General features: G+C 44.4%; 1 protein-coding gene across 1 annotated transcript in view; it reads right to left on the bottom strand.

Moving 5' to 3' along the window:
• Window positions 1-15,596, bottom strand: part of LOC138284761 (uromodulin-like) — a 199,427-nt gene that overhangs the window by 88,094 nt on the left and 95,737 nt on the right. The window contains exon 5 of the mRNA XM_069223899.1: window positions 15,227-15,472. Within this exon, the coding sequence (XP_069080000.1) occupies window positions 15,227-15,472 (246 nt within the window). The remainder of the gene's footprint in view (window positions 1-15,226; window positions 15,473-15,596) is intronic.

Raw genomic sequence — 15,596 nt, 5'->3', positions numbered from 1 at the left:
GTACCATATACTAGGGAATTATAAGGGTGTTCCAGTATTCCAATGTGAATTGGTGAAATTGGTCACTAGCCTGTTAGTGACAATTTGGAAAGAAATGAGAGAGCATAACCACTGGGGTTCTGGATAGCAGAGCCTCAGTGAGACAGTCATAACACAGGTAAAACATACAGGGCACACTTATGAGCACTGGGGCCCTGGCTGGCAGGGTCCCAGTGACACATACAACTAAAACAACATATATACAGTGAAAAATGGGGGTAACATGCCAGGCAAGATGGTACTTTCCTACAGCAGTGGAGTGGCGTATAGTGGAGTGGCATTTAGTGAAGTGATGTAGAGTGGAATAGCATACTGAGGAGTGGGAGAGAGTGGGTTACGTACAATGGAATAGCATAGAGTACAGTGTCAGAGTTGAGTAGTGTATAGTAGAGAGGCACTGACTGCAGTGGCAGAAAGTAGAGTGGTGCACAGTGGAATATCGTACAGTGGAATGCTGCAGAATGGAAAAGCATACAGTGGAGCGGCATACAGTAGAGTCAGGTACAGTAGATTGGCATACAGTACAGTGGCGGAAAGTGGAGTGGCATAAAGTGGCATGGTGTAAATGCATTCAGTGGAGTGGCGTACAGTGGAATGGCATAAAGTGGAGTGGCATAAAGAGGAGTGGTGTACAGTGGAGTGGCATAGAGTGGAGTAGAGTACAGTGGAGTGGTATACATTGTAAAGATGCAGAATACCCTAGCATAAACTGTAATAGCATACACTGTAATAATGTGGAATGGAGTGGTGTAGACTGTGGGGTACAGTGGAGTAGTGTACAGTGGAAAAGCCTATAGTGGAGTGGTATTCAGTTGAGTAGGGTAGAGTGGAGTGGCATAGAGTTGAATAGTGTATAGATGAGTTGCGCAGATTGTAGTTGTGTACAATAGAACAGTGTTAAGTGGTGTTGCATAGAGTGGAGTGGCACAGAGTTGAATAGCGTAGAGTTGCTTTGTGTAGACTGTAGTTGTGTACAGTGGAATATGGTATAGTGGTGTGGCATTCAGTGGAGTGGCATAGAGTTGTATAGCATAGAGTTGAGTTATACAGAGTGCAGTTGTGTACTGTGGAATAGCGTAGTGCGACATAGAGTAGAGCGCAGTACAGTAAAGCAGCATAGAGTAGAGTAGTGGAGAGTGGAGAGGCATACAATGGAATTGTGTACAGTGGAATGTTGTAGAGTGTGTAAGAGTACAGTGGAATAATGTAGAGTGTACTGGCATAGAGTGGCGTGCCATACGGTGGAATGAGGTACACTGTAGTGGCATACAGTAGAACAGCACAGACTTGAGCATCGTAGAGTGAAGTGCTGTACAGTGAAATAGCATATAGTGGCACGGGGTACAGTGTAGTGTTGTGGAGTCCTCTGTAGTGTGGCATACAGTGGAATAGTATACAGTAAACTGTCATACACTGAAATAGCATACAGTCGAGAAGAGTAGAATGGAGTAGCGTACACTGGATTGGAGTAGTATTGAATAACAGACAATGGAATGGCGAAGAGTGCAGTGGCATTCTGTGGTTGTGTGTAGAGTGGAGTGGGGTACAGTTGAATAGCGTGCAATGGAGTGGTGTACACTGGAGTGTGGTAGAGTAGAGTGTCAGAGTGGAAAAGCATAGAGTTCAGTGGCACAGAATGTAGTTGTGTACAGTGAAACATTGCTGAGTGAAGGGTACAGTGAAGTGACGAAGAGTAGACTGGCATGCAGTAGAGTGGGGTGGAAAAGCGTACAGAAAAGTGTTGTAGAGTGTAGTGGCATACCGTAGAATAGTGTACAGTGGAGAGGCGAAGAGTGGAGTGGCATAAAGTCAAATACTGTAGAGAGGAGAGTAGTATAATGGAGCCGTATACAGCAGAATAGCATAGAGTGGAGTGGCATACACTGACGTAGCATAGAGTGGAGTTGCGTATAATCAAATAATATTGAGTGGAGTGGCGTACATTGTAGTGGAGTAGATTGAAGTGGCGTAGAGTGGAGTGGTGTGGAGTGGAGTGGAATAGCAAAGAGTGGAATTGCATACAGTGAAGTAGCATAGAGTGAAGTGTCATACAGTGGAGTAAGGTACAGTGTAGTGCGTACAGTGAAATAGCAGAGACTGGAGTGTCATAGAGTGGAGTATTGTAGAGTGGAATAACATAGAGGAGAATAGCATAGAATGGAGTGGCAAGAGTAGAGTTGCGTACAGTGAAAGACCATATAGTGGGGTAGGGTAGATTAATGTACGATGGAGTGGCGTATACTGGTATGGCATAGAGTAGAGTGGCGTAGAGTGGCATACAATGGAATAGCATTTAGTGCAGTGGACTAGGGTAGAGTGGGTAGCATAGAGTGGAATAGCATAGAGTGAAGTGTTGTACAGTGGAGTTGCATACAGTAGAATAGTGTAGAGTGGATTGGCATACAGTGCAGAGGAATACAGTAGAGTAGCATACGCTGCAGTGTCGTACAGTGGAGCAGCATACAGTGGAATAGTGTACAGTGCAGTGCTGTACGGTGCAGTGGCATAGAGAAGTGAGTTCGAAAGAACCAGCATAGAGTGGAATAGCATAGAGTGGAGTGGCATAGAGTGGAGTGGTGTGCAGTGGAGTGATGTAGAGTGGACTGGTGTAGAGTGGAATGAGGTACAGTGTAATGACATAAAGTCAAATAGCATAGTGTGGCGTGGCATACAATGGAGTGGCATATAGCAGAATAGCATTCACTGGAACAGGGTAGATTGGAAGGGCATGGAATGGTATACAGAAGAGTAGAGTGGTTTACAATGGAGTAGTGTACATTGGAGTTGCATAGAGTGGAGTGAGATACGGTGTAGTGGCGTACAATAGAATAGTGTAGACTGGAGTGGCATAGGGTAGAGAGGCATATAGTGGAGTACGGTGTAGTGTAGTGGGGTAGACTGTAGTGGAGTGGTCTAATAGTACACTGTGGAGTGGTGTAGGGTGGTATTTTGTAGTAGAGTGACAGAATGGAATAGAGTGGAGTGGCATGGAAAGGAGTAATGAAGAGTGGAGTGACATACAGAGGAGTAGCATACAGCGTAGTGTTGCAGAGTGGAATGACATTGAGTTAATTGGCGTACAGTGTAGTGAGGTTGAGTGGAGTGGCATACAGTGGAGTGGCTTACAGCAGAACAGTGTACACTGGAATGGGGTAGAGTGGAATGGCATAGTATGGAATAGAGTAGAGTGGTGTATAATGGAATGGTGTACAGTGGAGTGACACAGTGGAATGAGGTACAGTATAGTGGACCTGCTTCGAATGGAGCGGTATACAGTGTAATAACATATACAGCATTGTGGTAGAGTGGAGTATAGTACAGTTACCTACAGTTGAGTCGCATAGAATAGAGCCATGAACAGTGGAGTGGCGTAGACTGGAAGGTCATAGAATTGTGTGGTATTGGATATAACAGCGTACAGTAGAGTGGTGTAGAGTGGAGTGGCATAGACTGGAGTGGAGTAAAGTAAAGTGGGGTTGAATGAATTATCATACAGTGTAGTGTCATATAGCGGAGTGACAAGAATGGAGTGGTGTAAAGTGTAATAGCTTAGAGTGCAGTGGTGTAAAGTGAAGTGTGGTGATTGAAACAGATGGAGTGTAAAAGTGTATGAATGGATGTAGATGTAATGTGTTAGGAGTGTACATTATGAGGTGTAAATTTTGGTAATTTATGGTAGTGTGTGAATAGTGTAAGGAGTTTTAAAGTTATATGTTTAAAAAACTTAGGGCTGATTTAGATCTTGGTGGCAATGGACCTGCCACTGGTTTTCTGTTAGAAAACCCATCCACCACTTTGACGGCCCGTCCGCCTGATTTAGATGTTGGTGGTCCCACAGGTGAAAGATCGCCAGAATCCTACTGACTGCCAGAAAACTCCATCCGCATCGAGTAGTTGTTGTTGTGGTTGAGTTGTAGGTGGGAGTAATATTAATAGCGTGTGTTTGTTGTGTCATGGATGTATAGCAAAGTGTGTTTTCTTCATATACATGTTGTGTAGTGGTGGAATGGCAATGGATGTTGGTGTGTATGTAGTGTGTTGTGAAGTGTGTTGTACAGGTAGACACATATGGCTAACGTACAGTGTGTATATGTAATTTACCTCTATTCCAGGGCCAATGCCATTGTACACTGTGCTTTTAGTCCCACGACGGGCTCCCTTCATCAGAAATCTGCTGCCAGTATGCTGCCCGCAGAGCTGTAACATCTAAATATGGTCGGCGGGAGCCCGCTAGCCTGACGGCTAAGAAGAACTCTCCATCCAGGCAGTTGGCAGCTCAGCCGCAATAGAGCTAAATATGGCAGTCGAACTCCATCTGCTTGACGGAGTACTCTGGTCTGCCACAGGGGCGTGGTGGCGGTATTACCTTCAAGATCTAAATCAGGCCCTTAGTTATAAATTGTGTGACGGTATGGAAAAGTACATGTGTTTGAGAAGAGAGTATGTGATTGGCTAATGGCTGTGTTTACCAAAGGTAAAAGACAGCCATGTAATTTTTATCGCAGTTTGGTTGAATTCTGTGTTTTGCAATGTTTCTAGATAGGATCTTTCATATAGGTAAATAGTAGGTTTTATTTGTTGTTCACTACAGATTATCTTTTTAATAAAGTGGTAATTGGTAGAGAAATGTATGTATAATTTTCTATATATTTTTATAAACATTTAGTGAGAACTACACATTTAAAACTATTTTAAGTCTTGTCGTGTTAGCCCTGGCATCCTTGGCATGGTTTCCCTTAGCTTTTTGTCTTCAGTTCTCCTCTTTTTACTGGCCTTAGGATTCTGCACACTTTACCAATGCTAATCAGTGCTAAAGTGCTTGGGCTCTTTCGCTAAAACATGATTAGATATTAATATACCCAATTGGCATACTTAATCCATCTATAGGTCCCCAGTAAAGTGCAACACCTGTGGCCAGGGTCTGTAGATTAAATGCTACTAGTGGACGTGCAGCTCTGATTGTGCCACTCACTTAAATAGCCCTTTACACATATGACTCAGCCCTGCCATTGCAGAGGCTGTGTGTGTAGTTTTGAATTGCTATGTGGAACTGGCAAAATAACCCCTTTACCAGACCCAAATCCTTATTTTTATAATACATATAAATCACCTCTGAGGTCGGCCCTAGCCAGCCCCAAGGGCAGGGTGTAGTGTATTTAAAAGGTTGAACATGTACTTTTAAGTTTTACATGTCCTGGTAGTGAAAAACTCCTCAATTCATTTATCCCTCCTGCAAGGCCTATCTGTTCCATAGGATACCATGTTGCCTGATAACTTTCAATAAGTATAACTTCCAAGTGGGAAGAGATTGATTTTTCAAGTTTGGTGGCTCTCGAATCACAATTTAAAATCAAAGCTTATGGTAAAGTCAGATTTTAAATTGCAATTCTGAAAATGCCCCTTTTAGAAAGTTGCCATTTGTTTTACTTTAGCCATTTCATTCCTGCTGCCTGTCTCCGCTCACATGTCTGGGGAGGGGTGATAGCTGGGCTTTGTGTATTCCTCCTAGACAGCCACAATGGGAGCTTATGTGTGAACTGACAAGCCTTGATGGGCGATCCTTGGCAGGACAGGAGGGAGGAGCGGGCACAGCCTCACTTACACCTGTATAGGCTGTGTCCTGTCCACACACAATAGGCTGCATAGCACCCTGTAATGAGTCTGGAGCCAGGACAGGGACTCTGCAAACTTCTTTGAAGTCTCATCCACTACAAAGGCACAACTGAGTATAAGTAATGACACATCTGGACCAGTGGATACTCTACAAGAAAGAAGGACTGCTGTCCTGCTAAGGGAGTGTCCCTCTGCTGCACTGCTACTCTTTCGGACTCATGCCTTGCTGTGCTGACCTGCTGTCTGCTGCCCTCGTGACTGGGAGTTAGAAGGTCTGGACTTGCATCTCTCCAATCTAGAACCCAGAGTGACTTCGAGGGCTAGTTGGCTAACCTCCTGATCTGAAGTCTCAGAGACATAAAAGACTTCCAACCACCCTGCTCTCGTGCTTGGACTCTGCCATCTGTGAGTCTGCTCTGTCAAGTGGTGCCACCACAATCCTGGACCCTTGGCAGTGTGGCCTGAGGTATTGCTCCAGCATAACCAACACATCTTCTGCTGCAGGAGCAGAACTGAAGCATTGCTGCTGCTGCGTGGAACAGAACTGATGCATCACCTCTTCTGCATGGGTGGGAACTGATGCAACAGGCCCTGCACACTTGGGACTGACACATCGCCTTCAGAACAGCCACTAAGTGAAGCTCTCCTCAGTGCAAGCTCCTCGCATCTCTTGCTGACAGCAGCACCAAAGATGAACTACCACATCACCACTATTGCGTTGTTCAGAACCAACACATCATCTCAACTACACCATGAATCCTCAACACCAGTCTTTGAATCACAATCCCCATCAATAGGATCTGCAACATATCAGGTTCTCGCAGCACAGCCTCACCGCATCTTGGAACCGACGCATCACCTCGGCTGCACAATGCATCTTTGTCTCAGACCCATGCAATGCTCCAATACCAGAATTTAAGGCACCGTGGTTCAGTTGGCCTAATGGATCTCTCGAGCTGGCATCCGCTCTATTGCACCCAGCCAGAACTTTTGACTTCGTCCAGGTCCTTGCGAACAGATATCCCAGGTTGGTGCTTCTTGTTTCTAAGAGCTGTTTTACTGTTTATTCTTTAAAAAATCATTACGGATGTTCTACGTATTGGATTTTTGTCATTTTGGTCTTGTTTTATTTACTAAATTAATTCCTACTTGTCTAATCCGGTGTGGGATTATTTGTGCATGGTGTTTTTACTGTTTGAAGTGTTTTGCCAAATGCTTTATACATAACTTTTAAGTTAAGCCTAACGACTCTGTTCCAAGCTACTTTATGATGAACACAGGTTAATTTGGGGTTTGCTTGTGCCTTACCATGACGAGAATTTGGTTGCTGCTTGACCAGGGCTCACATCCTAGTCAACCAACAACCCTATTTCTCCCATGCAGTAATTTGTATGTATTAATTCACTACGCTAAAGACTTTTTGTGAATATTTAAATATGTTAAAAATAGAAAACACAGAATAGCACACTATTTTTCTAAACTGTAGTATATTACAGTGTATTATTATTTTTTTACATTGATTTTTTAAAATTTATTCAACACAAGCACCAATGCATTGTGAGGATGATTGTTTTTGTGCAGGAAGGGACACCTTCTTGCACAAAAACAATCGCAAGAGGTGTTTTCCTCTTTCTATGTGTGCTGCAGAATTCAGGACACATAGAAAGAGGAACGAAAGTGGAGAAATACAAATATTTCCCCCTGTTGCATCGTTTTTACACCACCCATGAGTTGGTGTAGGAATCTGACGCATTTCCAGACTTGTAAATCTGGAAATGCATCAGATTCTTTCGGGTTCCATGTGTGTTGTGTGGGAACACCCCAAGCAGCACCCATGGAATGCCCCTTTCATGCAGTGTTATGCGTGAAAGGGTCCATATTTACCAAGCCATGAAAAGCCATGCAAGGTGGCTTTGCGTAGCCTTGTAAATATGGGCTGACACACTGCGCCACCAGAGTATAAAAAAAAAAAATGATGCTCAGGTGGCACAGTGTGCTGCTGCCGCCTTGTAAATAAGGCCCATAGTGTTTAACCTACACGACCGCCTTGAGTAAGCATTGGGCTCCCCTGCTTTGTCAACTTGAATGTGTAAAGGACTAAAAGAAAACACTTGGCTGTTCAGTTTGGAGCAGTGCTTAAGTTGTAAATAAAAGTGTGCCGGTGCCCAAAGCCCTACTCTTAAACACACGGCTGCTGCATTTAAATGTGCAAACACGAAATACTGAGGCAGCGTAATCCTGAAGCCATCTCAGATGCCTGCAATCCATTTAAACAACTCCCTGCCCCTTCAACTCACTCTTGCAGCTTTCTGCTTTCTCCCTTTGTGACGCTTTTTCATTTTTCTCTTCCTCCGTCTTTCCTATATCTGTCTTTTAGAGGTGGAAAAATAAGTGCCGTCCCTCAAAAATAGGTGCCAGTGCTCCACACCGGAAACAACAGGCACAAATTAAGCACTGGTTTGAAGTCCAGTAGCACCGTGGCCCCAGGATATGACTGGTAAATGACTTCAATTGTCACAGTTAAAGTTTAGTAGTCTTAAAAAGCATCAAGTGTGAGACACACGTAAGTTCAGGAATCAGGCGTATTGTACTGTATTGTAGCATTATGTAGTACGTACTAGCCCTGCGTGGGGTGCTGAGCTATTATCACATGGATAGTAAGCTACAACATGTAGGGTGTGTGGTAGAGGTGTTTTGCTTTGTTTTGAGGCTTAGCAATAAATGTTTTCATGTCGTGTATGACAACCACCGAGGTGGGATTTTGTGTAATATAATGCAGCTGCTGTGGTGTCATGGGTGAGGGTATGTGGAGATAAACATGCCAATTGTAATTACAATAAAGACTAAAAAATATAGACAGCTACACGCACAGTTCTAACTATAAGGAAAGTGAGATGATCATTGTGTGTGTGTACACCTACAAAAAGTGGGTGCTCAAAGAAGATGCAGTGATCTAAAAGGATGCCGAAGGGCAAGAACTGGAATTAGTAACCTGAGTAGTAGCCATTCACTTTTTTGTTTTTAAAGGCAAGTGACGAGTGCTTAATCTGTCAATAAAAACGTGCTGGTTCCCAAATCTCTCCTCGGAAACACACGGCTGCTGCATTTAAATTTATGAGCAGAGAATACAGACGCAGTGTAATCCTAAAGCCATCTTGGGCCTCTTTAATCCTTTTACAGGCACTCCCTGCCCCTTCTGATCACTCTTGCAGCTTTCTGCTGTTTCCCTTTGTGACGCTTTTTCGTCCTTCTTATCCGCCATCTTTCTCATATATGTCTTTTGCTTGCAGTAAATGCCTGATGCAGAAAAATAAGTGCCGCCCCCCAAAAATTTGTGCCGCTGCCACCACCAGCAACCATAGGTTCAAATTAAGCACTGCAAGGGATACTGCATGCTACTGAGCTAATACACTATATGAACAAGGAAGGGATTGGAAGCGCAATCAAGGCTGACATCCTGAGCAGAAACTACACACCCTATAAAAGTATGTGCACAGTGAAGGAACACAAATATGCAGAGTCGAGGTGAGAGACTTGCAGAGTCAAATGAATAGGGCAAGTTTAAGTGTCAGAGCAGTGAGAGTGAGTGACGAGCTGCTTGCGCTGCAAAGGGGAAAAATAAAGTGATAATAAAATGAATTATTACCATTTTATTTTTCACTGCTCCCAGGCTGAGCCGCATGTGTGGGTGGGGAGGGCCATTGCTGCTGATTGGCAGTAGTGGAGGAGTGGTGCCCAGTCCTGTTTAACATGCACATGTTACTTTGGCTGGCTCTCTTGTGACATCTCCAACCTCAGCTGTCTTACACAGCTGGGTTGATAGCAGGCACAGGTCACCCGAGTCTGAGAGCATTGAGCCAGCCTGCTCCAACCAAACCTGGTGCTTCTCTCATGCTGCTTAAGATTATTAACAGCATGAGAGTGGTCTGCCGATTGGTTAGGGGAGTTGGCTCTTAAGCCGTGCGCTGAACGGACTGCAAAAACACCAAGCCCTGGATGAGGCGAGGCAGTGGGTAAGTACACATTTTATTTTTCATTGGCAGGCACTGTGAGAGACTTGCAATGCCTTCAGCCTCAGTACCAGAACTCTCAATTATTGTCCATTATAAACTATGTTTATAGCAAGACATGATTGAGAACTTTGGTGTTGACATTAAAGGCATTCTTAGTTCCTCAAAGTGCTTGTCAGTAGGCCAAATTAATTGATTTTCTGGCCCAACCACTTCTTAATATCACCCGCCGCCACTGGACAAGTAGTGAGGCATACAGAAAGAGAAGGAGAGTGCTAGGTGTGAGGAGAATGCAGGATTATAAATGGCATAGATACTGTGAGTTAAGTACAAGATAGGGTTAAGAAACCTGTACGTGTTTCGGTAGAGACATAAGTGAGAGATGGACTGAGTTAGTGATAACATAAATCAAATCAGTAAAGTCTGGGGTGAGAGGCGATAACAACAAAATTAAGGGCGTGATTATTGTCTTGGCGGATGGGATACTTGGTCACAAACATGACGGTTATCATGCCCGCCGTTTTACAAGTTCTGTAGGATATAATGGAACTTGTAATACAGCGGACGGGATATCCACCAAGTTTGTGATGGAAGTCCATCCACTGAGGTCCTAATCAGGCCCTAAGAGATGTGTCAGAACTGAAGGGCTAGAATGCCCAAAAGGAGTAGCATAAGATTGAAAAGACAATGAAATATGAAATTCCGTAAGGCAAGGCTTGCTTTTTTTCAGTATTTTCTCTAGCTCGTTCTGGAAAATGTTCTTTACTGCTGAGGTTTCTTCTTAGGAATACACTCTTCTTTTGTCCAGCCCATGCTAAAAATACAAACACAGCACCTGAGTGCAGATGAAGACCTGATTTCTCATCCTGCTGTAGGCACACGACCATAAATGGCTTCACATTTATATATTTTCTCTAATACTATTGCCTCTCTCCGTCTGTGAAATATTTTGCCTCGTCCACTTCTTCTGTAGCTTTTTCTAAAACTGTCTGTGCTTTCTGAAACATGGTGAGTGCTTCTGCCACTCCTGATGCCCTCAGAGGCCCTCCCTCATACGCATCCATAAATATAAAGAGAAATAAATATTACATCAGCATTCCTCATATTCAAATAAATGTAAAAGTCCAAAAAAAGGAAACATTAATGGAATGTTAAAATAAAAAATCAAACAGAAACTACTATGAAATCAACTTTCAGCTTTGCTTGCTGCTTGGATGCCTTGGCAACAAACCTGAGTTAGAGAGCTCGAAAAGGCCTCTTGTGACTCCATATATCATAACATTATGGGACTCATATCCAGTACCTACTTTGTAAAAAGAATTATGTGCAGAGGCCCAAAGTTTTGTTCAGAAGCCAGAGGTCGGTGCTATCGAAGGGCAGGTTTCTGAATAGCAAGCCTGTGTTGTCTTGATTATGCTGCCTTCCTCGTTATTCCACCACCCCACACTTCCTGGCTCTTTGTCTCACTCCTGCAGGTGTTTTTTAGTTCCTGATTTCTCTATTTGTCAGTTTTTTTCACATCGTTCTCTTCCTCATTCTTTCCCCCTTTAGTGTTTTTCGCTCTAGCGGTAATGATCAAAGTTTGTTGAGAAAATAAGTGCCGGTCCCTGAAAATGAGTGCCGGTGGGCCCCACCTGCAACCACCAGCTCAAATTAAGCACTTCCACTATGATGAATTTTACATCAGAAAAGGGATGATACAGCTAACTCCATGTGAATCAAAATGATGACCGACCCCTTCAACATGTTCTGAAATTGCCACCCCAAAGCCTCCATAATTCACAGATTTCTACAACCTTTGGAGTGAATGCAGGGCCCTGAAGGGTGGGATGTAAGAGGGGGTGTTTAGCGCTTCAAGAGCTTCAGGGTCCTGTGTTAGGCTACTGGGTTTGCACCCTTTGATACCCCTTTATTTTGACTATAGGAGTTAACTTATCACAGGGACATTTGCAGGGTCCATGCCTCAGCAAGAAGAGAGAGCAAAGAGAAAATCTCCCACAAGACCTCATCATGGTATTACAGGTTTTTGGAAACATATTGCACGTATCTCCTGACTGTGTTCATGATCACGATAATCGCTGGCTCAGGAATTTAAGGAATTTTTGTCAATAGTTTTCTTGAAGTTGTGCACTATATAGGCTTTCTGCACTCTAAAAAGCCTACTTCCTAATCCAGTAGGTGGACCACTATTACACCAGGGAGCTATAGAGCAAAGTTCCATCCACTGCACTCTATTTGTAGGAGGCTGGCTCTGTATGCAGTGTGCAAAATGTTGTACACTGTGCAGAGGGTCCGGGCAACCACATGTTGGTTTACAGAGGTAAAATCTAGACCTCCTAATGCTGATCATTTTTATGGTAGCTTGGTCGAGCAGTTAGGCTAATCTTGAAGAAGTGCAAAACATTTGTTGTACTCACAGTATCAATAAAGCAAGACACACACTCAAAAGAGTAACTCAAGACCAATTTACAAAACTACTTCAGATTTTTTTTTAAATTGTAAGACCAAGATCTTCAAAATCGGGTAAGTACTTTTTAAGTTATTAATTTTCAAAGTTTAGAAAATGTCTCAGTTCTGTGCGTAATTATGCAGAATCAATGGAGAAATATGTTAAAAATGCATATAAAATCAGGCAATGCATTTACCAATGTTTCATCTTGGTAGTGGTTCAAGGTCATCAGTGGGCCCTATACACTAGGTTGGAGAAGTCTGGGAGGCACCCAGTTTTGGCTCTTTGGAGGTGGTGCCAGGCCACTATGGAGGACCACTTGGAAAAGTACTGCATAGGTGGACTTCAAGGTGAGTATTGTAGGTCCCCTTGGTGTGTTTAGGTCGCAAGGGGTGGGGGACCTTTATAACACAGCTGAATCCTTGGTGCAGGGCACAGGGCGGCCAGATGCAGAGCAAATCGTGAGCCAAAAGCTATGAGCAAGGTCTCTTTGATGGCCTCTCGTAGGTCAGCAGGGTCACTCTGGTGGTGGATCCTGGTGGTTTCTGAAGTCCCTTGACTGGGCCTTCCTCCTGTCTTTTTGGAATCCAGAGTGGACTGTCCTTCTAGGTGTCCAATGTTGAGGGGCCGGTACCCCTGGCTATTGCACGGTTGAGCCATTGGAGATTGCAGTGCCACCAAACATGGCACACTTGCACGGTTTGTTCTCTGAGTCTGTCAGGTAAACTTGGTCTGGCTGCACTGTCTGGTTCTTTGGTCAGCAGCTGGTTAGTGAAGTTTTTGGGTCTTTGTTGTAAAAAAGTGATACCTTCACTCTTGAGGGGGATCTTCAGTGATGTTTAAAAGAGTGGAGGTTCCCTGGGGGTTTGTAGAGTCCATCTAAAGTCCAAGCAACCCTTCAGCGACGACTGTTGAAAGTCCCGGGTGCAGCAGGCAGTTTTTGATGCTTTTTTCTTGATGCAGCAGGACTGCAGTCTCACACCTTGAGTCTTCTTTGTTGCTGATCTTCTTGTATCCTTGGAATCCAATCTGCAGGTCTAGGGGTGCCCACTAAATACTATATTTGGTGGGTGTATAGAGGAGTACCTAGTAGTGACCAATGGGTCACCTACCTTAGGGTGGCTACACCCACTAAGTGACCACTTCCTGTGGGCAGAGGTCACCTCCCTATCCCTGATTGACTATTTAACTACCTTGCAAGATGGAGGAAAATTAAATGGAGGGGTCACCTTGCGTGCAACCCCTTAGGGGTGGTGCAAGCTGGGAGGGGCCACTCCTCCCGTCCTTTGTGCATTTTACCACCGTTGTTCCTGCCAAAAGTGGGGGTTTGAAGTGGGGGCGCCAATCTGCTGTTAGCAGCAGGCTGGGGGTGTCAAGTTTTAAGGGCAGTAGCCCTTTAAAACTTGCTAGCAGGGCAGTGCTCATTCCTGGGAGAGGAGGTGTAACACCTTCATCCGGGAAGGGCTTTGTTCCTAATCTCAGAGAGCAGAGGCTCTCACCACAGGGTTCCAGAATCTTTTCTAGTGGTGGCAGGCTGGTTGTGACCAGCCAGCAACCATGCCAGGGTTAGTTAGATTTGCAGGGGTCACCTCTAAGTTGGTTCCTGGGTATCTTTGGTAGCAAAACCCACACTGGCACAAGTTTGGGTTTTCTGTTTTGAGTTGTTTGATGCCAAACAACCTAGGGTTCAGAGTGGCCATCATGCAGATGTGAAACTCGTACTGAGCAGTTTCCAGCACATGCATTACAAATGGCTGCTCTGTACATTTACTATGTCCCAGGATTGGCAAGAACACAATAGGGGCATATCGCTCAAGAATCTATGTCCACACATGCAGTATAATGCACCCTGCCTTAGGGCTGGAAGGCCTGCCAAATGGGTGACTTACCTATAAGGCATGCAGTGTATAGTGTACAGAGCACCCAGGATGGGTGCCATGTCAGGTTTGCATTTTGGGTTTGCACCAGGACACTCAGCCTGTAATGACAGGGCTAGGTGCTCTTGGATGCATGGCCCCTGAGGGTGGCACAATCTGTTCTGCTGCCCTCAGAGGCCTACCCTTAGTGCCTCATGCCCTAGGTACCAAAGTATCATTTACTAGGGACTTACAGGGGCAGCTAAAGGTGTTGCCAATTGGATCAATACTTTTGTAACTTTTGGGGAAAATAACACTGGCCCTGGGAGCCTGGTTAGTTGGATCCCTAGTGCACTCCAGTCCAAGTTGCATTCAGAAACCAGGAAACAGTTGGCGGCACTGCAACAGGGTGCTAGTTTTTCACACCAGTCATTGGTTTCTGAAATAGGATCTCGCTTGTGTTACCCTATAGTGGAATTCGGAATAAAAGGGGACACATGACCAGCATGGTTAACTGAGATGCCATTAGGGAAATGAGACGCTGCAGTTCAGTTAGGACATTACATCCACTAGGTTCTGGTAGGGAGAAAGGCACCATTGGTAAAGCACAGCATTACAGAGGGACACGTGGCCACCATGGTTAAGGACATTCACTGAAGCACCACAGATATTTAAGCCATTGCAGCAGCATGATTAGGGTGGGATAATGAGCCATCATGCTTAAGATAGGCACTTGAGTGGCATGGACAAGGAAGGTAAGGTCACTGGAGCACCATGTGTAAGGTCAGATATTGATGCACCATGGTTAAACTGGGCCACTGAGGTGCTTTTGTTAAGGTAGGCAGTGAGACATCACTGTTATGGTAGACTTTTAAAGATCATGCTTAAGGTAGGTACTAAAGTGCCATGCATGTGGCCAGCACAATGTTAATGCAAAAATTGAGGCACCATGGTTAGGGTACTCACTTAGGCCCCATCAATGCAGTAGACACTAAGCTCCATAATCACTGTAGAGATCTAAGGCAGTGTGGTAAGTGTAGGGCATTGAGCAACTCTGCTCAGAGACAGCCATTTCGCAACTCTTCAATAAAATATCTTATATTCTTATCCATTCTGAATATCGTACTCTTTGATGAGTGGCTGTAAGATGAGGCCATTGCTTACCCATACTGTGCGAGATTCATTTAGCTTGAGATTACAACTTTACTGCATAAAGTGCACTCTTTTGGTTGGTGATTGTAGTTGAAAGCATTCCTTACCCATCCTTGATGATCGATACTCTGATGTTGCTGTTGGGGTCTGGTACTGGAGTTGCATAGCAGGTATCCACTCTTAAGACGAAGACATCAGCATCCTCAAACTCTGTGGTCATACCAAAATAGATGGTAGAGCCTATAGACGTGTCCTCCTGACCTTGAGGGATAGGGGTGGTGTAGGAAGGGTTGCTGTATGCTGCCATGGTGGTAGAGGCCACTCCATTGCCCCCTGTAGACAGACCTATAGTACTGAAGATCAAATCAAAATCTTTATAGCAAACACTCACTATAACTTTTAACCTAACTCATGCTGTCACAAATGCACACACTCAATCCATCCCACAGAATCTATGACATTCAGCAAACTACTACA

This window comes from Pleurodeles waltl, chromosome 3_1, assembly GCF_031143425.1.
Source record: "Pleurodeles waltl isolate 20211129_DDA chromosome 3_1, aPleWal1.hap1.20221129, whole genome shotgun sequence".
NCBI lineage: Eukaryota > Metazoa > Chordata > Amphibia > Caudata > Salamandridae > Pleurodeles > Pleurodeles waltl.
This window is presented reverse-complemented; position numbering and strand designations above follow the sequence as displayed.